The sequence below is a fragment of the Stigmatopora argus genome, chromosome 19 (assembly GCF_051989625.1).
Source record: "Stigmatopora argus isolate UIUO_Sarg chromosome 19, RoL_Sarg_1.0, whole genome shotgun sequence".
Lineage (NCBI taxonomy): Eukaryota > Metazoa > Chordata > Actinopteri > Syngnathiformes > Syngnathidae > Stigmatopora > Stigmatopora argus.
Window position 1 is genome coordinate 7,547,424 of NC_135405.1, and position 24,741 is coordinate 7,572,164.

General features: G+C 38.4%; 1 protein-coding gene across 2 annotated transcripts in view; it reads right to left on the reverse strand.

Annotated features, from left to right (window-relative positions):
• The window catches only part of lama2 (laminin, alpha 2), a 118,037-nt gene that overhangs the window by 42,660 nt on the left and 50,636 nt on the right, over positions 1 to 24,741 (reverse strand). For both annotated transcript variants that reach the window (XM_077586783.1, XM_077586781.1), the window contains exons 20-34: positions 22,703 to 22,830; positions 20,252 to 20,338; positions 17,260 to 17,471; positions 13,056 to 13,162; positions 11,160 to 11,340; positions 9,359 to 9,495; positions 8,316 to 8,447; positions 8,084 to 8,188; positions 7,850 to 7,993; positions 6,107 to 6,283; positions 5,831 to 6,016; positions 5,626 to 5,744; positions 5,420 to 5,537; positions 1,884 to 2,036; positions 132 to 256 (exon numbers count right to left, since the gene is read on the reverse strand). In XM_077586783.1, coding sequence (XP_077442909.1) covers positions 132 to 256; positions 1,884 to 2,036; positions 5,420 to 5,537; positions 5,626 to 5,744; positions 5,831 to 6,016; positions 6,107 to 6,283; positions 7,850 to 7,993; positions 8,084 to 8,188; positions 8,316 to 8,447; positions 9,359 to 9,495; positions 11,160 to 11,340; positions 13,056 to 13,162; positions 17,260 to 17,471; positions 20,252 to 20,338; positions 22,703 to 22,830 — 2,111 coding nt within the window. The remainder of the gene's footprint in view (positions 1 to 131; positions 257 to 1,883; positions 2,037 to 5,419; positions 5,538 to 5,625; positions 5,745 to 5,830; positions 6,017 to 6,106; positions 6,284 to 7,849; positions 7,994 to 8,083; positions 8,189 to 8,315; positions 8,448 to 9,358; positions 9,496 to 11,159; positions 11,341 to 13,055; positions 13,163 to 17,259; positions 17,472 to 20,251; positions 20,339 to 22,702; positions 22,831 to 24,741) is intronic.

Consider the following 24,741-nt stretch of genomic DNA (forward strand, 5'->3'; position numbering starts at 1 on the left):
TCCACTATTTTAGTCATTGTGCATAAAAAGTAGGAGGTCAAGTATGCAACTTGTGCATTTAGATATACAAACAGTAATGGTTTTTGAGTGTGTATTTTTAATGAATCCATATGGAAGAAGTCAACACTTACTTGTTCTCAGGGTTTGGCAGGGGACATGCACAAGGTTTGCAGTCATCGTGGAATCCCCGGACCACCCCGTAAAATCCTGGAGCACAACTCTCACAGTGTTCTCCTTCTGTGTTGTCTTGACAGTTCTTCACAATAAAAAAAGACACTCAGAATGCAGGTGTGGACTATCACTTTGAATAAAAAAACACATCAAATTCTTATGCAAAGTGACAGAAATTGGTAAGCTTTGTTAAGATAGTGTTTGGCATTTGCCATTTATCAGCGAAGGCCTTTTAATGTTTCAGAATATGCTCACAAATACACTGACGAGAATGTATTCTTTAATAAACCTATTGGAATTTCGATAACTCAATTATTTATTACTGTGTTGATGCATGAGTCGATGCATTTCAGGTCGTGAACTCATATTTGAGAAACTTACACTTCCCATGCACAGTTCAGCCCACTGTAAAATCAACTGCTTCGACAGTGAGAGGAAAAAACTTCTTTTTAGAATATTTCAAGGCCTCTTGTTTATTTTTTCCCTCCGTTCGAGACAGGAAATGTCATCCTGCATCCCACATCCCCCTCAAAACTGTTGATATAGCTTTTTTCCATCCACACTTTATTACACCATTAAAATTTCACCTACTTTTTTCTGTCCCAACAGTCCCTGAATACACACACACTTCCAATTAAGTGAAAAAAAAATACTCCTACTACTATTTATGTGTGAATAGTGTCACCAAAATTTGCATTCTGTCATACATGGAGATTCATATTATTTTTGTCATTAGATTTAGCGACGTAAGAAACATATTTAATAGACTCCCCTGTGGGGCCATGTCTTGTGCGAGTTTTGCTCCTTAAAATGAGACCTTCAATCAACTGCAACAGGAAGCTGCAGTTGCATTAACTTCCTGTGTTCCTCGTTACTGCTAATTACACCAGGAACAAACTCGTTTAGCGTTTTCAATTTGGCTTGCTCCGTTAAAAAATCTTAATGATGCTGTTATAGAAGGCACAATGAAAATGAGCAAAGAGAACAGAAATGGCTTTGAGGCAGAATAGAGCTAGGAATAAAAGAAGTTAACGGCAATGTGAAAGAGAATACCAAATGAACAAGAGGGAAAAGTGATTAGTAGGTGTTTTTTTTCTTAATGTCATTTAAAAAAAACATTTGCCTGGGTGACAAAATTAACATATGCGCAGAGAGATTATGTGCACATTTTCTTTTCCATCATACTAACTGGCTCTTATTTCCACAAACACTTGCTCTACTGAAGTTGCTATAGTTCTGCATAGAGTTGTGTTGAATTATGTACTCAATTTGTATTTGATTTTTTTAAATATGACCTTTAATATTCTCAAGTTAGAAAGAAGAAATCCTATTGTTGCCTACTGTCTTATAGCAAGTCCTTATAATTCCAAATGGCATAATGAGTATAAAATGTGAATCGTTTTTCTTCTTACTTCCAACTGCAAAACTGATTGAGGTTGATATTACACTTGAAAAGTGAGATTTCTACATTCAAGGCTCAATTGGCATGGACTGTGAAATTCAAATTCTCTACACTTCAAGTACCCTTGGACTACGATCAAGAGTGACAGAATGAAGTGAAATATGAATAAGCAGGGTCTTGTTAATTATAGCAAAGCTAATTAAACTTCTTTTCTCTGGTTCACCGTAATCTCTCTTCCAGAAGCTACCTGACATATGGCTGTGTAGTGTTGCTAGCTCAAGAGAGACACACACACATACACACGAGTTACCTGGCATATGGATGTGTCAGGGTCACAGGTGGACGAGTGGCCGCTGCACTGGCACTGAACACAGCTGCCCATGCCTACAGCAGCGGGGACTCTAGAGGCCGGAGCAGATGTGTGCGAGCCGCTGCGAAGGCGGTAGAAACCTGCTGAACACTCCTGCATGGAAACACAGGGAGAGAGAAAAGAGCATGAACCGAGAATATGCGAAAAAAAACTGAACAAAAAAGGAAAGGTACCTTGTCAAGTAATAGATCTTTTTTTGTGTGACCATGTACTACAACTGTCATAATAAAATATGAATGATAAAGAAAAGTGCACAGAGCGAAGACACCCTACTCATGGGCTCATAATTATCCCAAATTGCTATTTCTCAAGGCAACTGTTGACCTCGGTTTTCCGACACACAGCCAATTAAGGGTTATTCCCCTCAGTGACTTTTGAACACACAAAAACACACGCAGACATGCATGCACACAGATATGCAAGGTAACTCTCCGTCCCTGTGTGCTCAGCAATAATTAATGAAGTCCCTTTAAAGAGCCATCTGCTCCCTCTACTTGCACTAAACGCCCGTTTAGAAACACTTTAATAATGACAGCAGCTACAAACAAGACTCCCATCTGTTGGCAAAACCCTCAACAAAACTTTTATATTGAGCAACACTTTTATTATTTGCCTTCCAGTTGGTCCCCTTCAGAATTCTTAGAAAATAAAGAAAAAGCTCTTCTTTCTGTAATCGGCAGCAATCCAAGCTTTGAGACTGACAAATCAGGCCCAGTCTCAACACCCCCACCACCACCCTGCAGCAATACACTGACGTTCCGGGAACAGGAAGTGAGACTGGTAATGCGGTCTGTGAACACCAGGAAGGCTGCGGGCCCTGACGGAGTACCTGGGAAGGTGCTCAAAGCCTGTGCTGACCAGCTGGCTGGAGTCTTCACAAATATTTTCAATTGTTCCCTGCAACTATCCATCATTCCATCTTGTCTGAAATCTGCCACCATCATCCCTGTCCCCAAAAAGCCAACCATTGGCAGCATGAATGATTATAGGCCTGTTGCCCTCACGCCTGTGATCATGAAGTGCTTTGAAAAGTTGGTAGCCCGCCATATCAGGACTACAATCTCTCCCTCAATTGACCCTCACCAGTTTGCTTATAGGGCAAACAGGTCCACTGATGATGCTATTGCCATTGCTCTTCATACAGCACTGAGCCATCTGGAACACCCTGGGAACTACGTGAGGATGCTCTTCATTGACTACAGCTCAGCCTTCAATACCATAAAACCGGACATTCTGACTGACAAACTCTCCCACCTTGGACTATCCTCTTCAATCTGCTGCTGGATAAAGGACTTCTTGACCAACCGCCCACAGACTGTTAGACTTGGTCCCCACCTCTCTTCCTCCATTACACTAAGCACTGGCTCCCCTCAAGGCTGTGTACTGAGTCCTCTTCTGTACTCCCTGTACACCTACGACTGTGCACCCACCCACCAGTCTAACGCCATCATCAAATTCGCTGACGACACCACTGTGGTCGGACTCATCTCAGGAGGGGATGAGTCGGCTTACAGAGATGAGGTCAACAATTTGTCTTCGTGGTGCTCGGTGAACAATCTCACACTGAACACCACGAAAACTAAAGAAATAATCTTGGACTTTCGCAAACACGGCACAGATCTGGCCCCACTCCTCATAAATGGAGTATGTGTAGACAGGGTCCAGTCCTTTAAATTCCTGGGGGTCCACGTCACGGACAAGCTCTCATGGTCTACAAACACCACGGCAGTGGTGAAGAAGGCTCAGACACGACTCCATTTCCTCAGGGTACTCAGGAAGAACAACTTGGGCTCCAATCTTCTGAGAACCTTCTATAGAACCACTGTAGAGAGCATCCTGGCGTACGGCATCACAGTGTGGTACGCTGGAAGCACGGCGGCAGACAAAAAGGCCATGCAGAAAGTGATTAACACTGCCCAGAGGATTGTCGGCTGCTCTCTGCCCTCACTTGAAGACATTGCCAGCCCGCGTTACCTCAGCAGAGCCAAGCACATCATAGGGGACCCTTACCACCCTGGTCACAATCTGTTCCAGCTGCTGCCCTCTGGCAGACGCTATAGGTCCCACAAAGCTCGGACAAATAGGCTTAAGGACAGTTTTTTCCCCACATCCATCAGACATCTAAACTCGCGCTAACATACACACATTCCCTTCTGCGGCATATGAATAGATGTTTGGTTGGTGATCTGCCTCCTGCTAGCTGACTTGAAGGAAGGTAAGTGGCAGACAGTGTAATCGAGAGGTAAGCGACCTGTATGTAATCGAGAGGTAAGCGACCTGTATCCACAACAGCGGAATGACAAATTACAAGTCCGTAACTTACACTTATTTACACTTATCTCTTGCCGATTTAACGTAGCTTATGGAGAAGCACCATCAATTTCGTCACACGCAGTTCTGCGTGTGATGACAAGTAGGCTTTTTTGTGTTGTGGTAATGACGACATGGCCTATGTCCGATTATTATTATTATTATTATTATTAGATTCGTAGTAGTGCAAATTGATGATTGTCACATCCGCGCTGTGGTTTGCGTGTATCATAACTCCCTCTTTATAAAATCCTCGCTGAACTAAAAGTTGGCTTAGCCTTCGGTGCTCTCTGTGGCTTAAACGGAGAAGCTGGACTTGGTTGAATTGCTTTGACAAACATAACAATTGAATGGAGGGGCCTAATCCTGGTGAGGCAAGGCAAAACACAGGCAGCAATTTAAAGGTCAGTCAGTCTTTTAGAATCACACCTTAAAGTTTATTTTTAAAACATCTCAATACTTGAGACCGGCATATTTTCCCATTGGCCGAGTTTGTGACCGGACGTTTGGTCGCCGGACTTTTGGTCGCCCGGACGTTTGGTCGCCCGGACGTTTGGTAGAACGGACGTTTGGTCGCCCGGACTTTTGGTAGAACAGGTTCATAATGTCTAAATACTGTTGAAACCAGCTCTCAAAATACTGTTGAAACAATCTAAATACTGTCTAAATACAGTTGAAACGATCTAAATACTGTGTAAATAGTGTTGAAATGATCTAGATACTGTGTAAATACTGATGAAACGATCTAAATACTGTGTAAATACTGTTGAAACGATCTAAATACTGTTGAAACGATCTAAATACTGCTGATGTTGACTAAATACTGTTTACTACATGCAGTCAATAGTCAGGTAAAATATTAGGGTATCACGTTTTTTTTTATTTTATTTTAAGACAATCGGAATTACTCCTTTTTGTCTATGAGTGTGGAAGATTCAGATCAAACTGCATATTCCTTTCGCACCGCAACATTATCACACAAGGAGATGTCGACATAAATGGAGTCATTTGTCATAAACTGCAGAGTTCAAAGCAGGGGCAAAAAGTAGTGGTTCATTGTCGAAAAATTATGGGTGTTTCTTTGCCCTTTGAGTGCCCCTAAACCACCTTTTCGCCAAAGAAAACCGCAGGGAAATTTCAAGACGATTATTTGGTTGTGGACGCACCTCACAGGACAGTCCGGAGTATCCAATTGGACATTCACATTGTTCAATTTGGTAAGCTCTTTCACTCTCCCTGTTAGGTGTACCAGCTTCTGCCACAGTGAGACTTATCTCAGAAATACTGCAAGAGACACAATGCATATTTTTACTCTACATATTTTAGAACTTTTATATATTTATTCTGAGTTGCATGTCAGTATGCATTTTACCGGCTGTGTCTCATCTGGTTGCCATGTGATGCCTTGATGAGGACAAAGTCCACATAGAACAATACGTCCATGAAATCCTGGCGTGTCATTGGCTGTCCATCTGCATGCCTCCACTCATGCTGTAGATATAGACAAAACATTGATTGTGAAGTTAAATCCAAGAATATATACAACAGTCAATGGATTTCCTCATGCCTGAACACACCTCAGTCATGTCAATCTCGTGCCGTGTGAGCTGACCAATCTGGAGTCCCGTTACGTGGCGCGTCATCACGATGTTGTGGTTAGCACCACCCTTGATGATGACCTGGGGCTCGTAGGAGGAGGACCCAGTTTCATCTCGGGCCTCATAGTATACAGCATACTTCAACTTCCCACCATATGCTGTGATCTAAATGGGAATGTGTTGAGAGTGGATTAAAAGTCATATCAAAGTATAACTGGAGATTGATGAGAAAAACATTGCAAGCAAAATTTGTACCATGGAGCCTCGGAACTGCTGCGGTAGTTTCCAGTAATAAGGCTCGGAAAGAACTTGAGTGACCAGCTCAGAGTTTGCGAGGATTTCTGGATGTTGGAAGGTTACTCCTGTTGTAGTCTCAATAATGCTACTTTTATCCACTAGGGGAAGCACTGTCTGTTCTGGCCTCAGTGTTAACTATAGAATGCAAACCAAAGTATAAAAATTTAACAGAAATAGTATGGCAAAATACTGCAAATATCATCATTACATCAGAAAATACAAGTAAAAATAACTGTATCAAGACTGGATGAAGACCCCAACATATTAGCAATTATAGTAAAAACATATTTAAAGGCACAATGGAGTTCAATTATTAACTCATCATGTAGCTTGCACTTGGTGTTTAATCAACTTGTAATTGTTTGTCGATATGTTTCCAACAATGTAAAATCCTAATAAACAGTTTGGGGGTTATAGTTTGTGTTATATTTATGATTTACACTATTAAAAATTATATTGTACATCTTTGGGGGAGTCAAATGTTTGAAAACATTTGCAATTTGTGGCCCTTGAAAAAGAATCTTCATTGCAACATGTGAAATTGTTTCCACATTGTATTGTTACCATGAGATTATTGTTGTCTGACATTTGAATGATATACAAGTCATTACCAACATCTTGGAGTAAATCAAAAACTATTTTCATCCTATTTTATTCTGTTTTCATTTCACGTATACTTGAATGATATTAGGAGTTCATTATTGACTCTTGTATGAGGTTGAGCAGCGTCATTACAAAAATAGATTCATCTGTCTGGGTTCTCTTCTTTCATGTCCCACAAGTCCTAAAGTGTTGATATGTGGCTCTGTGGAGATGTCGATTTGATTGGGAAGAAAATATGTCAACTGTATTCAACTTATACTGTACATACAGCTCAGACATAAAGACAGTCATGGCTGCATTATGGAGACAGTTGCATAGGGGAGTCTACTGATTTCTTCATTACAAGCTGGCAGTTTTAACGGTTACAAACATTAAAATACTGGCTTGTTGTTTTATCTAAAATAACAAAATGTTTATGTGACGAACAACATAAACAACTAAACAAATGAATTTCATGAGCCAGCATGTTGTATATAGTATATCTATTGAATTACTCTGGGAAATGTGTTTCTCCTTTTGAACAATAAACTCCAGATCTTAATTAATTTATTTGTGTTACAGTACTATTTGTTGAAATATCCTTATTACGCCTATATATCTTAAGATTATTATACAAATGAATTTTCCCCTTAATAAATGCCTGACCCATCTGTTAGAATGTATACATAATTCAATAAAAACCGATAATAAAATATAATATGAACACAGCATACTCATTCTAATGAAATTTTGCTTCAGCAAAGATGATCATGTTACATTTTAATTTTCAAAAATTTATAATCATTTATCATAGATTAAAAAAAAAATTCAAGTGTGTGTGTGTAACTCCATTCTTAAGGATCAATACAAACAAACCAAAAAATGTGTATGTACTGTAAAGCAACATGTGAAAATCACTTTAAACCAAACCTACAACAATGACTACATATGTGTCAATCAAAACCCAACATAATCACCTTTGTTAAGGAAGCTCTTGCATTGTTCAAATACATTAATACATTACTTAATACTAATTACGTATGTTTGCTCATGTTGAGTGTGTCCACATAATACACCAGTTTATTGTAACTTGTACGTTAATACACAATGTCTACTCACCCACATCCTAATGAGTCCCTGTGACTCGGTGCAGGAATTTGTCAGGCCATAACAATAGCATTTGCTACAGCCCAGTGGATTTTGTAAGGATAAGCTAAATGAGTTAGGCTTACAATAATCACAGTGGTCACCCATCACATTTTCCTAAAAGTAGAGATAAAGAAGTATAGATCAATTGTGTGTTATCCATCCATCATTTCCTAAAACAAAACAAAAAAAAAATCACATTTTTACCTTGCAGCTGCACTTGCCAGTTCGATCTGCACATGCGCAAACGCCACGTTCGAGGTCACAAGTCTCGCTTTCCGATCCCAAGAGGTTACATTGACATCGGGTGCACTGCCAAGAACATCGCATACATTGACTCAAAACTCTTTCCGATTGAAGATAGTACATTTATTTCTATTACAATTGCTTTACACTGCAGTAAAAAGGTCATGTAAATAGTTCATAGGATATAATTTACCTGAGGAAAGTCTCTGAAGCCCAACTGACATTCATTACATTTCTCTCCTCTGAAGGAGTCATGACAAAGACAACATCCTGTGTTGACATTGCACTGCTGTTTCACAGAGCCCACCACACTACAGCCACACTCCTGCACAAACGTAGTAATCACATCTTTAATCAACTGTAACGGACAAAAACTAATCTCAACTACATGCTGGAAAGATGCTTGTCTCCTTCTTGATTGCTGTCCTAATGGCTTTAAATAAGATGCGCCCACACAAAAGAACTACATTATAGCTCAAGATATGCTCCTCCGTTCGGTATGCAATGGTAAATAACACAAACCTAAGTGAACCTGAAAGATTCCTAACATTACAATGACTAATTAGGAGCACAGTAATCAGTGTCGATTTAAAAAAATGATATGTTCACATCTAATTTTTCATGTTATTGAGATAATTACATAAATCTTGTGATTGTCTTCCTGTTAAATTCATAAATTAAAATTACACGCAAAGCTGATGTCCATATTACAGTATTACTAGTGATATCCAGGTCCAATACACAGTATTGGTATCGGCAAACTATTTTTATAGTATCGGATTTTGTCACCAGAATGGATCCAATCCAGTAGTAGTGTGTTTTTAATACCATCTTTTCAAATGCACTAAATCAAATGAATCTAAATTAAATAATAATTTGTAAAAAAAAAAACATTTCTTGAAGATGTACCACCTGGGCTCACTTTACTACTAAAAATATTTTTTTGTCATTTAATAGTTGCATTCATTTTTCTTTTGCAATTAAACATACGTTGAAAAAAATCGGATCAAATCGGAAGTCAAAAAGTTAGCATCGGGGCATCCCTTGTGTTAACTGCTTTGTTTAAATGTTTGGGGTTGTCATTTGATTTGAATAACTTTTAAGGGTGATGCTGAATATAAAAAAATGATATACAGAAAATTTATATATGTCTAGATAGTCCTTCACACAATATAAATTGGGAATGTTCTGTCCTGGATGATCAAATAGCTGCATTGTTTGTTATGGTCATGGTACCTTGCATCCAGTCATGATATCATGGCCCCAGTGATTGGGGGCGCAGCGGTCACACCTCTCTCCAATTGTGTTTGGAGGACAGATACACTGTCCTGTGTTGGCGTCACAATTGTTTCCCACGTGGTCGCAGAGGCATGCTGTGACACATAAGAGCATCATTTTTTTATTGATTGTTTTGGGATAATGTGCGTCACATCAGTAATGTAGATACTGGATTTTTTTAAACTGACTTGTAGTTTCGAATTGCTATGTGAGGCTGCTCATTTGAGAACTTTCCAAACTGAAATAAAACCATAAGCTAATACGGAGAGCAAATTTGGCCAGCCTGTTTTGTTATAAATACTAACCACTATATTCTGGTATTCTGATTCATCAGATTAAATTGGCTGCGGCAATAAATAAAGACTAACATCACATATTAGTCACCAAAACTTAAATGTGAGCCATGCCCCCAAAAAATCTTAAGCTTATAATTCTGTCATGATTGAGACAGGGCTTGCTTTGTTTGTTCTTGCATGTTCTTGGCTGTCAATTTTGGTTGGCATCCTTGCCATATTGCATAGAGACATCTGAAGGGGGAACGCTATTCATAGTCGCCACTCTTAATCCTCATTTTAGGCAGCTCAAATAAAGTTTGCCACACCTGCTGCCTGCGGTGCAAAACATTTGGAGTGGATGATTCAAGCAAATGAGCATCTCAAATATAAACATTACCAATCATGAAACCCTGAGGCTTTAAATAGGCATTGGAAAGCTTTAAAGTGCTACGCACATCACCATGGACACTGCCTACAGAATTCTAATCAGCTCATACGTATTTGTACAATTAGCTATTACATAAAGCTTGACTCACAGATGTTTTATATTTAAACTTTGAACAATAACTAGGGCAAGATCTTGATAACACAATGCATCATATTTTAAATCTCTTGCAGCCAACATTTTTATAGTGTGCATTGCATACAGGCATCCAAGTAGAGGAACCCACATTATATCACATAGTAATAACAGCACTTAAGCATACTTTTGTTAAAAGAACAAAACTACATGCACTGGGAGTACTTCGAATTCGCGTAATAGTGTATGAACCAAATTATCGGCAAGAACCTGCTGTTTTATGAGTGGTAAAAGAAAGGCATCTATTCAAATAGGAAAGCACACAAAAGGAATAATTGGCTACTATTAACGGAGAAGTCAGAATATACATGACTAAAATATCCAATTGAAAAACTTTTATATTGTCTTATTCGTAAGAATTCTGCTCACTGATCCATTAATTTCTTTTTGACACAACAAAGTTATGGTAGGAATCAACCTTAATTATTTTCCTTTGCAAAACAAGGTGTGCTGATGACATCTTTGAATATTTAAAAACAATATTTAGAGCTGAAGATAAATTATTCAGGACCAGTGTCAATGAACTCCAGTCAAAGCTAAGTCGGGAAAACATGGAAAAAAAAGACAATTTAGTTGATTTTAACGTGATTGCTAGAGCTAGACATTATTAATAAATAAGAGCACCTCCTCTGCCTCAAACACCTTTTGTTTACATTATGTTACTGTGCTTGTTCTCTTTACTACTCTAAATACTCTAAACATTTGCTTACAAAAAATACAACCATTGTTAAAAAATATGTCCATTACAGAATCTCAATTACTATCCCATAATATAATGCACAATGTAATGATTTTGTAGTATTGAAGGCCTATTCCACCCCCCGTAAAAGTGGGTTTAAAGGTATAGGGGGTGGTCCTATACATTTAAACCCACTTTTCCCCCAGTTAGTCAAGCTTTACTTACGTGTGCAGCCTCCCTCTTGGAAGTTAAAGAATCCTCGTGAGCAGCGGTCACACTTGGGTCCGGTGACACCTGGCTGGCAGCGACACTGACCGTTTTCATCGCAGTCAAACGACTTGGAACCAAAAGAGTTACAGTGACAGGGCACACACTGTCCACCTGCGACGAGGCCGTATGTCTGAGCCTGGAGACAAACACGATCAGACAAGGTGAGACGGGAGGGCAAGATTGCCGAACAATTTATAAAGTAGTAAAGTCCACTGCACGCCATATCTTGTTTTCAGAAAATGTTGGTTCTCTCTCTATCAAAACACTGCATGAGTTATTAGACTAGATTGGCTCATGATCAATTTAAATCCATTGTCTCAGAAGATATTACCTAAAATGATGGTAGTCACACAAACAAACGACTGCACTCCAAAAGCACACAAAAGGGCTTTACCATCTGCAACATGCTCAATAAACCAACAAATTTCTCAATCGTTTTCAGCATCCAAACATAGTGTTATGATACAAGTAACAGTCTTATAAAATGAGAGTTACCGGGTAAATAATTGACCCAAAATATTTAAATTAGGTTTTCTCTGTTACATCATACGTAAAACGGTGGTCACACAACAACACAGATGCGATCCCTCAGACTAATGTGTGTTCTGATTAGGGTTCCCTACGCTTAAAGGGGCTGCCAGTCTACACGAAACACAACAACCACGGACATGCTGTCAAAAAAAACCTTTTAAAACATTATTAATCACAACTGGGCTACTGTATTATTCATGTCTAATATTCACATAGAAAAAAAGGCAACCATGCTTCACAACACTGTCATTTCCGTGCCATGTTACCCCAGCACTGGGCCAGTATGCCCCCCTAGGACAACCTCCCGAGCGAGATGGCACGCCCAATCTCTGTTGTACGGCCTCTACGGGGACGCGCTCCACTGGGCGCCGTGTCTCCCGTCTCTCGTAACCTTGGCGGCGCTGATCACAGCGTGTGCCTGCGAATCCCGGCCGGCAGATACAGCGGCCCTCAACGTCGCAGCGTTGAGAGACGGAGCCGAGGTGAGTGCAGCGACAGGCCACGCACTCGTGGCGATCGGCATCCCACCAGTAATTGGGCTGGACCAATCAAAACATGGATCGCATGGGTATAAAGGCGAGACACGTATGACACAAAAAGAAGGTCGTGAAAACAAACAAAAAAATAAACAACAACTTATTTGTTATAAACATTCAATCATTTTCTGTTCCACTTAACCTCACAACACTCGGTTGGCTGCCAATGGTATAAAATGAATCGTGTTAAAATTAATTACATTTCTGAATTCTGAGAAGTTCAGTGATGAATATCAATGTCGTAATGTCAAATATGTTTGGCAATTTAATTAAGTAGGAGATTGCCTTCAATCTCTTGTTTGGGCCTCATTTTTTTTCATATTCAGTTTTTATTTTCAGCCCAAAATTTTCATTTTGGTGCATCTATAATCAAAGTACTAGATCTTAGATAGTATTTCTTAAGTTACAGGCACTTTGTTAAAGATAACATTCCTGCTAAACTTCAGCACCAAAAACAAAACAAGCAACAAAAAGGTTAACATTCAAAAATATTACTTATAGTTCACTTATGTTTTTTTTTTAAATATTTTGGATTATTAAAACAATTAGAAAGCATTACAAGTAGTGACCTATGCCAGTTACACACCCCGTTAGTCTCTGTGTAGGCATCTGGTAATAAAATTTGACTCTTAATATTTAATTTGGGGTTTATAACAAAACTTGAACACAGTGGATGTTGTAAGTCAATTTTCTACGGTAGTTACAAAATATAAAAAAAAATACGAGAGTGAGAAATCATCCCGAAATCGGACCCCATGGTTCATTAATGTGCCAAAACACTTACCATGCAGTCGTCACACTGTCGTCCCACCACATTTTCCTTGCACTGGCACCGCCCGCTTTCCTTATTGCAGATTTCCGAAAGAGACCCATTAACATGGCACCGACAAGCTGCAATAGAAGGATAAGAGGCATATTTTGCATCAATTATTTGGATTTCAAGAGTTCACTTCATGCTCCTTTAAAGTGCTTAGGGTTGCATTCAGGATTAGCTGTTGACATCCAATTTATTATTCAGCTACGCACAGCTCCACTCTTAACAAATTCAGTCTTTAGGCAAAGTCATTTTGTTTCTTAAATGAAAAATCAAGCGTGAATAGTTGTCCTTCTCCTTGAGCCCTGCAATTGCCTGGCCACCGATTCAGTGTGTCCCCCACGAGGCCATTATTGAGTGGGATAGACTTCAGCACCCTCCACGACCATAGTGAGGATAACTTCATTTAAAACGATGTCAAGGTCTATAACTCAGTGCTGTTGCAAAAACTCTGATGGGTGTCCGTCTACACCTCAACTGTATTTACACATTAGTGTGCTCAAGGTGTAATGAGGAAACACACTACACCAACCCACGCACCAATCAACTTCTTACAAGTGCAATAAAAAAAATAGAACATCACGACTTCCATCTGGCATACAGGGTTGTCACACGCTTATACACACATACACATCGGTATGTTTAAAAAAAAGAAGGAAACAGTCCATCTTAAGAGTTTCCTGCCTCACATTGCTACACACGCTCATCTTCTGGTAGACGCAAAGCAGACGAAAGGACAGACCTGAGTGTGGGTTGAGAAAGTGAGAAAAAAAGGCTACAGCAGATGTCCACGCACAGAGAGAAAGACATATCAACACACGGGGTGGGACGCGCCGTTAGGGCTAGACAAATTAATGCAATGAGGCAGACTAGCACGTACGTATCCAGTACGTACACACCTACACATCCAAATATGCAAATGAATGGGGCATGTTAAGGAATACAAGTGTGTATGCTCATACCAATACTGTTTCACACACTCTTCCTCACCCAGTCTCTCGCCCCTCTGTTTCACCCTTTGGGGGGACCATCTGGACTCCATTCTGTCAGCCGCCACAATGTGAGCCTTGTTGGGGTCTAAAATGTGGGCTTTGGGTTGTTTTCTTAATTTTTTAGTCTACCCTATCCTTTGATTGTGAAGATAACACTGTTTGTATAGTCTGGAAACAATTCCAATGTGTTTTTAATCAATCAATCATGTAATACCAGATGAAATTGAACTATTCCTAGACAACCAAATCTATTATTTAATGTTCTCCCTTGGTCATTGGATAACTTTATTCATCCCGTATTCGGGAAATTTCATTGTGGCAGTAGCAAGAGGGTGATTAGACAGAACAAAAAAGCAAAGGCACAAAGTACAAAGCAAATCCAAGTAAATGGGATCATTGAGAATCACCAAATCAAATCATTAAGACAGAAAAGCAGCAAAAACACGCAAGAGTGGACGGAGCTACCGCCACCGGCTGCCACTTGAACGGCGCCATCTTGGTGGCGGTAGCTAAAACGGATACAGACTCAAAAAGACGTTGTAAAGTTGGACAAAAACTGGAACCACACACAGGAAGTCTTCCACGATCTACATCTAGTTATTTCTCAAGTTTCGATAAGGCAACTGGTTTGCAGACTAATTCAAGCTGCAATCATGATTGGATTGGATTGGATTGGATAACTTTATTCATCCCGTATTCGGGAAATTTCGTTGTTCCAGTGGCAAGAGGGTGAGGATGCAGGAATAGGAAAGGCATTTTAGACATAAATAGATAGGTAATAGATAGGTAATAAGTAGGTCAAGAAATAAATACATGAATAAATATATAATTAAATAAGGGTGTTGCTTAGGACATATATACATACATACATACACATAAATGTACATGCATGCATACGGTAGGTCTTAACACACAGCCATTTTTTTGTTAAAGAGCCTGACAGCTGATTGCATTAAAACAAAAATTACACAGGTAAAGACACTTCAATCAGGTCTCACTAGTTTTTAGAACCTCCCCCACACACAAAATATGATAAAATGAGCCATCATTTAACCATAAACTCTGTTTCTCTAATGTTTACCGGAGAGATGTTGACTTAGATCGGAAAGCTGGCCTAAAAAGGTTCATTTTTAAATTCTAACGCAACACAAATGGACTTCACCCGAACTCCGTGACACCACTCAATACAATTCATTATGACTTGGAGCGATAAGGAGAGCCAGAGAGCCAGAAAAAGAGTTATTGTCTTTTAATAATTCCTACTGGTCTTTTGTCATTTGCACAAGATCAATAACAACCCTCCATCTCCCAGACATGAACAGCCAATCAGCAGTGAAGCAGTGCCATAGATCAGGCCAATTAATCAATAACCATTTAACTAGCTGGAGGGAAAACAGCTACAGAACAATGAACTATCAAACAGACATTAACAGTCGAAGCCACCCCATCCCGGCGCCTTTGTGTTTGATCTGTTTGCTGATTGGACAGCCTGTCCATCGCACTTTGCGGGCCGTCTTTCTTTTCCCGTCTACCCAAGGCAACAACAACACGGGTCTTCATTTTCACAGACAAGCAACATCTGCAGATGTGCATCTCCTTTTTACTCAGGTAGAGTTTGTGTACTCACTCATCGCCACAGCTGGCTGCCACTTTGACATCACACCTCTACAGCTGTTTGGCAATAGCCGGCCAGCCTCGGAACGCAACAACGCGTATAAGCAGCCAAACACTCCAGATGGTGTACTGACTATTTCTGCGGTATGATTAAAGACAACAGTTTCCAACAATTGACTTTTTCACAGAGGAAATATTACATGTCGTTATAACACCCCTGCTGACACACAGAAGCTATTGGAAGTCAGTTTTTCTCTAGAATACAATTAGCAGCTGAGAATTTTTATGTTTTTTTTCCTCATTTATGTCCCAAGATATTGCCATAATATAGTGCTCCTTCTATGATAGGATGTTGGCAGGGTAGTCACCAGGTGATAATCAATAGCGGCTGTAACAATAAATATCGGTTGAAGAAATAATCTGTTATAGAATGAAATTATGAAGGGTTCAGATATGGCATTATTTGCCCCTAGAATACAACTTGAAAAACACAGTGTTTATATATATGTATATATATGTGTGTATATATATATGTATATATATGTGTGTATATATATATATAAATAAATATATGTATACATATACATATATACATATATATATGTATATATATGTATACATATATATACATATATATACATATATACATATACATATATACATATATACATATACATATATACATATATACATATACATATATACATATATACATATACACATATACATATATACATATATACATATACATATATACATATACATATATACATATACATATATACATATACATATATACATATACATATATATATATTTATTTATTTTTTTAACAACAATTGTTCAACGTTTAGAAACAATTGCTCACATGCTGGGTGACCACTTAAAATAATTGCTTGTATTGACGTTGGACCGTATTTACCATGACAATTACCCATCAGAAAAAAGAAAGAAAGTGTTTTTTTGTTTTTTTTCTTGACGAAACAAAATGCTAGAGACTTAATAAAAACAAAAAAATCCATATAAATATATACATATCCATATTCAAATAGGATACAATCATACATTGAAGTATGAACACTCCAAAACTCGAAAAAATTTTACTTTAAACAAAAACAAGCAATGTGCTCGTCTTTAATTGGGTAGCTTTCAACTTTCTTGCATTTTTTTAACATGAACAAAGGACTTAATGCAGTAAAATTGAGTCCAATTTGTACCTGTATCACAGCAAGTTAAAATTTAGACTGCTTGTCAGTGTGTCTCTTAAATAAAAAGGATCGTTGTGTTTCCCACTATATTAGTTGACATTATTTCAAACCTGCGTGAAATTGCTCGCATTATATATTTTTTTAACCCAACTTAAAATGTTTTTTTTGTTTTTCATCTCAAGTCACTTTATGCAAACTAAGTTTCCCAAACCTTAAAAAATAAAAATGAATGCACCTTGTTTGCTATATTTTTGGAGCGCTTTGCCACATGCGTAATTTTCCATAGCTATTTCTGATGGAATGAAGGCCATAATGTCAAAGCAATCCTTTGTAGAAAAATACTATCCTTTTAAAACTTACGTTGGCAATTCTTGGCAGTGATGGCATCTCCAAAGAATCCGTCATCACAGCTGTCGCATGCACCGCCACTGTAACCATGCCGACAGTGCAGACACTGGCCCGTGATTGGATCACAGCTGTTGGGTCTAGACAGGTCCAGGTTACCGTGGCAATCACAGGGCTGGCAAGATCCTCCCGGGACAGTAGGTTGTCCGTAATACCCATTGGAACACCTACCAGGCAGCATAACGAAATAAAACTCAGTTCTAAAGTCCTAACTTGAACAAACTCAGTAGCCAACATCAATCTTCTGATTATAAAACAAGAGTTTCACAGGGTCTGTTTGCCTCCTTGAGTGATTCAAGGACACGCAAGTGTGACAAGTGTCGATTGTCACACCATTCCATTCATTTCTGTTTTGACATCATTTCATCTGGTTCATAATTAAAACAACTCCAATAGCTTAAACTGGCAGTTCTGCTCCATGCCACAGGAAAACATTGAGACGGAATAAGAAAGCATGGGTGAGTGATAGGAGGGGGGAAATGAGTGGTGTACGAGAGGAGGACAAGGGGAATGAGAAAGGTCTTCAGTTTTGAGAGAGAATTGAGTTTAGAGACCCTCCATGGTACTCAATAGAGCTGGTTTATTAGCTTTTAGGTGTGTGTGTTGTGAGTGCGTGTGTGTGGGCTCACTCCAGTTCATACAACGAAATATGTTTGAAATAAAAAAATGACAAATAAATCTCAAATGGGTTGAATATATGATATCAAATGATGTAGTCTGTTACTTTACTGAAATAAGATGTTTAGTGCTTTAAGTATTAGCCGATGCCTACCATGTATTGTAATTGTAGAGAAGAACCAAATAAGAGGTCAGGAAAAGTGTAGTTTGGAATAGGATGTATGTTTCAAAAGTAAGTTTAATAACTTTATAGCCAATTAAACCATGCTGGTCTGTATTTTCAAGATTGTGGCTTTGGTAGAGTGAAAAAGGATTCAAAATTGGATCGTGCTTCTTTCAAATCAAGTCTATTTGCAGTCGGTTGTAAAATCTCAGGTTTGTGCTGGCTTTATAATGGAGAAAATTGTCTAGGAGGAATTACGAAGCTTTTAAAGAAAATTCAAACTCACGTTGCAAAAAAACTCACTATTTCATTTCTTTTAAGGCATGAATATTAACTTTGTATCTTATTCTTCAGCAGCAATTTGGTTGAATGTCTGGGGAAAGAAATTATCAATTAATTTATTCAAGCTTTCAAAGAAGGTCCACCTTAGTGACATTCTCTATGTTGTGTGAAAAAGTTTGATTCACTCCAGTTTATTCAGTTTGAAAATATCTGACCTGACCTTGTGCGAAAGGTGATACGCTAGACGGGCCGCAATTTCTGAAGTAAAATAAAAACTGTTATTTTGGAGTCTTTAAATGAAATGCTTTTGGAATGTGGCTTCTAAAAGAATTTTTAAATATAAAACATCTTTAAATTTCATTGCCTTAACTGAGCAAAACAAAATTAATTTTGCTTGATAAAAAAGCCTTTTATTCAACATTGCCCACAAATACTCATAATTCATCCTATAGTGTAGTTGGACTGGAAGATATTATTTACAAAACTTTAATATTTAATGATTAAATGAATTTTATTATTTTGACATATTGGCTTGTTTGTTTTAATATTTAAATGCTTTTCTCATATCACATCTTTTTACCACAACATTATTCTCGTAATCTTTAACACTTATTTCACTTATTTATTCCTAACCTCCTCCGATGACCCTCACAGATTTATTCATTCATTCATCTTCCATACCGCACATCCTCGTAAGGGACTGGTCGCCAGTTAGCCGTCGGGCACACAGAGAAGACAGACGACCATACGCACTCACAATCAAACCGCCACTAGCGGGAATCGAGCCCACGCCTGCATGCACCAAAGTCAGCCGAATAAACCTCTACACCATCGGGCAGCTTCATTATAGATTTAAAGAATTCTATATCCTTCTTTTTATTTCAACTTTAACTGTTTTGCCCCCTGGCAAATATAATCCATCACGCCAAAGGGGCGGCGTTCGTCTATATTTACCCGCCATGTGTCATTGAGCCACATCATAGCCTGCAGACAAGCATCCACAGCGAGGAAGACTTTTAATAGAACTAAAAGTTCATGATTCAGAATGTCTGACACCTTATATATGGGCCAAAGACATAAGTGTCCTAGTATTCAAGTACCATCAGAATGGAAACTAATCACACTAGGTTGTAATATTAATACACATGGAAAAATGGCACTCGGACGATTCGCCGAATATTGCCACAATATTCACTTTGTTTCAGGATGTCTTGCAAATGGAGGTTTAGACTATAAAGCTGACAAAGTACTGTCGGGAAGGCTTAGAAAAGCTGTCCAGTAAGGAGAAAGTTAGCTTGAAAGGGTGAGCAGCTTAACAAGAGTGACAGAAGGCTTTAATAGGATAAGTAATGATTTTTGTCATTGATGGATAGCAATTAATTAAAAGCAAAAATGTGAGGAAAAACAATAACTTAAACATGACTTGTAATGAAACCCATATTATATGCATAAACACTCAGGCCACAAGATTAGGTCAACGTCTAGATAATAGGATGCAATTAAAGCTGTATAAAGTATATTTACAATGTATTGTGTAGCTTTTAAGATGAAAAAACAAGAATAAGTGGCTTGCTTGTTCAGTACACATTTAACATTAGTCTGTTTTAGTATTTTGTCGTGGAAAATTGTCAGCTATATGAATAGCAAAGTTAAATGAATGGAGAAAAAATAATTTGATGACTACACAAACATGGCACGCAAAAAAAATGGAAAAGGAATCAGAAGCATTTATAATCCCTTCACTATTCATTTTTATGGCCTGGATTTAAAATGTGAACTGATGCAGCTAGATAAGCAAACCAAACTCTTACAAACACTGTAATAAACTATACTTCAATTAATAAACAGATAAATACAACTGTCCATCAAACGTGTGTATGTTACCTGTCACATCTCGGTCCGGTGTAACCCGTCTGACACTTGTCACACAACAGTTCTCCTTTCTCACTGAGGTGGCAGGTTGGGCTGAAACTGTTGTGATTGCCAGGACGATGAAGTTTTAGTTTTTTAAGTTGTTGATTGGAGAAATCATGACGTTGTCCCACAGCAGAGAGAGGGGCAGCAAGGATGGCAATGAGAAAGAGAGAACAGAAACGTGTTAGGGCCATTGTTTGTCTCCCGGTGCATTCAAAACTACACACGCTTCTGAACCCACATTTACGTTCTCACATACACACACACACACGCTGCACACTAGGGTTTTTACAAATAATGGTCCTCTGCTCAAAATGTACCCTAAATGAAGAGTGGGGGATCGAGTGAGAGCGAGTGTCACCCTCCCACTTCCATAAACTATAGATAGTTCTGCTGGATCAGGTTCCGAGCACAGACAGGCTCATTAGCTGACTGTTTGAGCTGAGCTACCTCACGTATGCAACAAATATAAATAAATAAAAATAAAGATAAAAATACTGAAGAAACACACCACTCGTCAAAAGTTTTGACCGATCTTTTCTTTCAAAGATTTGAGGTAGACATTTTTTTATTGATGAGGTAAGTATAAATTTAGCAGGGTTTTTATTGTGGTTTTAGTCTTGTAGAAATGCACGCAGATTGTTTCTCAGGTAATTCACCATTTTATAAGTTGTTAAAGAAGGTCAACAAAATATTATACTGAATATCATCGCTTTGTCACCACAATAAGAAACTATGGTAACTAATTCATCTTTAGACAATTGACACAAGTTTTCTCAAGGCAGAACATTGCACTTTTTTGATTTTTTGAGCCTTGTGATATTATGATATTACATTGTATTATTTTTTTCCAAATGATGTAAAATAAAAAATAAAAATAACACTGATCTGGCATCAGAGATTGCACTGATCAGTAAGGAGAACACTTTGATTTATATGAGAGGATGGCATAGCTGGATGTTGATAATTGACAGTTATGACAAAACATACGTTCACAAGATAGCTAATTGAGCTCAGATGTAAATTTTAAAAAACAAACATTCTGAATACTAAACTCATTTGGATTGATTATCTATAAATCACCACACATTTTTGAACAAAACAATGAGACCTTTTATGTAAGCACACAACAGATCAGTCGGTCTAGACTGAGAGGCAGGTTTTGGTGTACATAAAGCAAAGGAATAGAGGGCTATTTTAAGGGGGCATAGGCCTGGCACCACCATGCTATTATTACTGCAGGGGGGAAGGGGGGGTGGTCTTGTCTTTAGCTTGGGAGAAGCAGTCTGGACAAGATTCCTTACTACTGCATCATGAAAATTCTCAGCTGTTGTGTTTGTGCACACGTGTGTACATTTGTGTTTCAGCGCTCCATTTTTTTTTAAACATTGTAATTCGTGTTTTAATTTCTTTATTATTTGTTTTATTGTTTTATTTATGCCAATGGTGTCAGGCTCGGGTTGGTTCGCGGGCCCGTTAACGTCAACTTGATTTCATGTGGGCCGGACCATATTAGATATAATATTTAGATGTTTTAAAATAAATGGATAAAAAGAACTGGATCAAAAGCCCAGAATATTCAGTTTTTTTATAGATCTAAAACAATGTTTATTTTAGCTTTTTTAAATATTTTTTTAGATTTTACAAAATGATTTTTGATATAAAAACACAGAAAAAAATGATTAAAAATGACAATTATTGATTTAAAAGGGGGAAAATCAGGAAATTTAATACACATTTATACTCTTCATTTTAATTTGAACCTAAAACAGAAAGTCGGCACTCATGATTTACTTTCCCAGGCCACACAAAATGATGCGGCGGGCCAGATTTGGCCCCCGGGCCGCCACTTTGACACAGGTGATTTACGCGGTTTGTCTTGACCACCTTCGTCCGGCAGCATCATAAAGTTATGGTCCAACAAAATATGTTTATTTAAGACAACCAAAATTGATACCTAAACCCAACAGGATTATAAGGTGGCTTCTTGTTTTTGGGAAAGGTAAAGGATTTTAGCACAAAATTAGCTAGGATAGACTAAAACACACCCGCAACCTTTGAGAATCAGCAAAACAAAAATGAATGAATAAATAGGAATAATTCAGCGAGACACCTGTGATTATCAACTAACAGACTAAAAGGAGCACACCAAAAGACCACCTTCTTTCAGCAGCTCACAGCGCCAGCTGTTTCAGATTTTGGATGGATTTTAAAGTGATTTCCCCAAATATAGGTGGCATTTACACCAACTGCTCTGGTGATATTTGAGCTCTATCACCAGAAAGTGGGTGTCTTTCTGTGATGCCTTTTAAAAAAGACAAAGACGGAATTGAGTGCCACGGGACCAAAAGGTCAGCAGGAATAGATGGTGTCTTTTGAAGACAATGTTTAGAATTAGCCCCCCAAGTCTCGATAACTTACTTGTTACTAGGCATATTGAGAGGGCAGGCACAAGGCTGACAATCTGCTGGTGACCCGAGGGTGGGGTCACCGTAGAACCCAGGTTGGCACATATCACAGTAGGGGCCTGTGGTCTGGTGGGAGCAGTCCTGGAGTAAACATACACAATAAGGCAGATCAGTATTTCCAACCAAAGCACTGTTGTACATTCCAGACCTCTATTTTTATGGAGGTGCTTGAAATTAAAAATGGTCACTTTCATTTTCCTGTAACCAAGATCTGTTTGGGAATTTGGCACACAATTCAGACAACCAATTGGATGAAAACAATCTTTAATGACAGATCCTTTCTCATTTTTAGTGGTCAGAGTTGAAAATGTAAAGCTAGGTTTTGTCCCGGAATTTCATATCCAGCAAAAAAAAGCACTTTATATTTAAACGCCATTATTAATTCAGCTTAACAGGTGCCACTTCTAAGGGGTAAGACCTGTGTAATGAGATTCGCACACATGCAAAATGGGGCTCTTTATTCTTTTGATTCGTAAAGGCCATTTTTTTTATCTGTCATTAATATATGTATAAACTCTTTTCTATCATCCTTCCCGAGTGAAATGTTTAAATTTCAACTTCTATAGCAGTCGATGGAAGGAAAAAAGTACTCTAGGACAACATGTAACCTGTAATTGATTGTAATGCATTTTTATTTTTTTAGGATAATACCAAAATAAACAACAGATGTTTGTTTAAAGTCACTGCAGTTTTTATGTCACCTTTCCAATACAGTTCTTCTTTAAATCTAATATACGTATCTTCACTGCTGACACAAGCACATGCTGTGTTCACCTGCAGAGCCACAAGAATATTCAGTCACTCTGTTTTGGGCATCAATCGGTCTGCCAATCATTGTGGATGAATATGTAAAAGAGTAACGCATGTGTGTGTGTGTATGTTTTTAAGTGATTAACTGTCAAGCTGTCTCGCAGCATGTACGAGGTGTATTTTTGAGCGAGTCAAAAAGAAACCACCCACCAATCTGCCACAGTATGTGTTCTCGCCTGTTCACAACTAAGTTTACAACTTGCATTTTTTTCAGTCTGTATGTGGTAGCGAAGTTAATGTAGACAATGTTGGTATGGGTGTGTAATGTTTGAAACTGCAATTCCTCGGTTGGCCTTTACAAGGTGTCGGCAGTGTTGGTTTCTCCTTGTGGGACATGTTGAAAGTAGTTGTAATGTTAGGACGAGGTCATTTATTAATTTTCTCAAACACTATCTGATGACTGGTGTGCTGTACTGTGATGTATATTGCATGTTCTCAATTAATTGGTCCTGAATTAAATTATTCCCTTGGCATTGTGCCTTGAAAAACAACATTTCTACTGATATTCACTTGCCAATGCATTTTTCTCTGTAATTAATTTCAGTGGGGGAACAAATTAGGTCTTTTTTAATTAATAAATTGCATCTGTAAGTGGTAGATCTATTTATTCTAGCGAGTTCTTCGGATGTTAATTTTAACATTTCATTGATTGAGTCAATACGCTGATGATCACCCTAACCCGTCCACTGTATTCAAATGTTGTTTTTTAGAATCCTGTGCTAATCAGCTAGATGTGCTTTAGTACTTTATAATTGAGTGATATCCGTGTGCACTCAGACCTTGTGACAATTATTCATGTTAAAATCAATTAGATTCCTGCAGGCTGAAAAGCTGACCGATGAATATCAATGTCATACATTATATGTCTAAGCCACCTGACGGTATAGAGGTTCATTCGCCTGACTTTGCTGCGGGCAGGTGCGGGCTCGATTCCCACTGGCGGCGCTATGATTATGAATGCGAATGGTCATCTGTCTCTCTGTGTGCCCTTCGGCTGACTGGCGACCAGTCTAGGGTACAGTCTGCCTTTCGCCCGAAGTCGGCTGGGATGGGCTCCAGCTACCCCTGCTACCCTTATAAGGATGTGCGGTAAGGGTGAAGAATGAATGAATATTATTTGCTCATTGCTGAAGTTCAAAACAAAAAACCTCAGCGTTCATATTTATTTTTAAAAGACTTGAT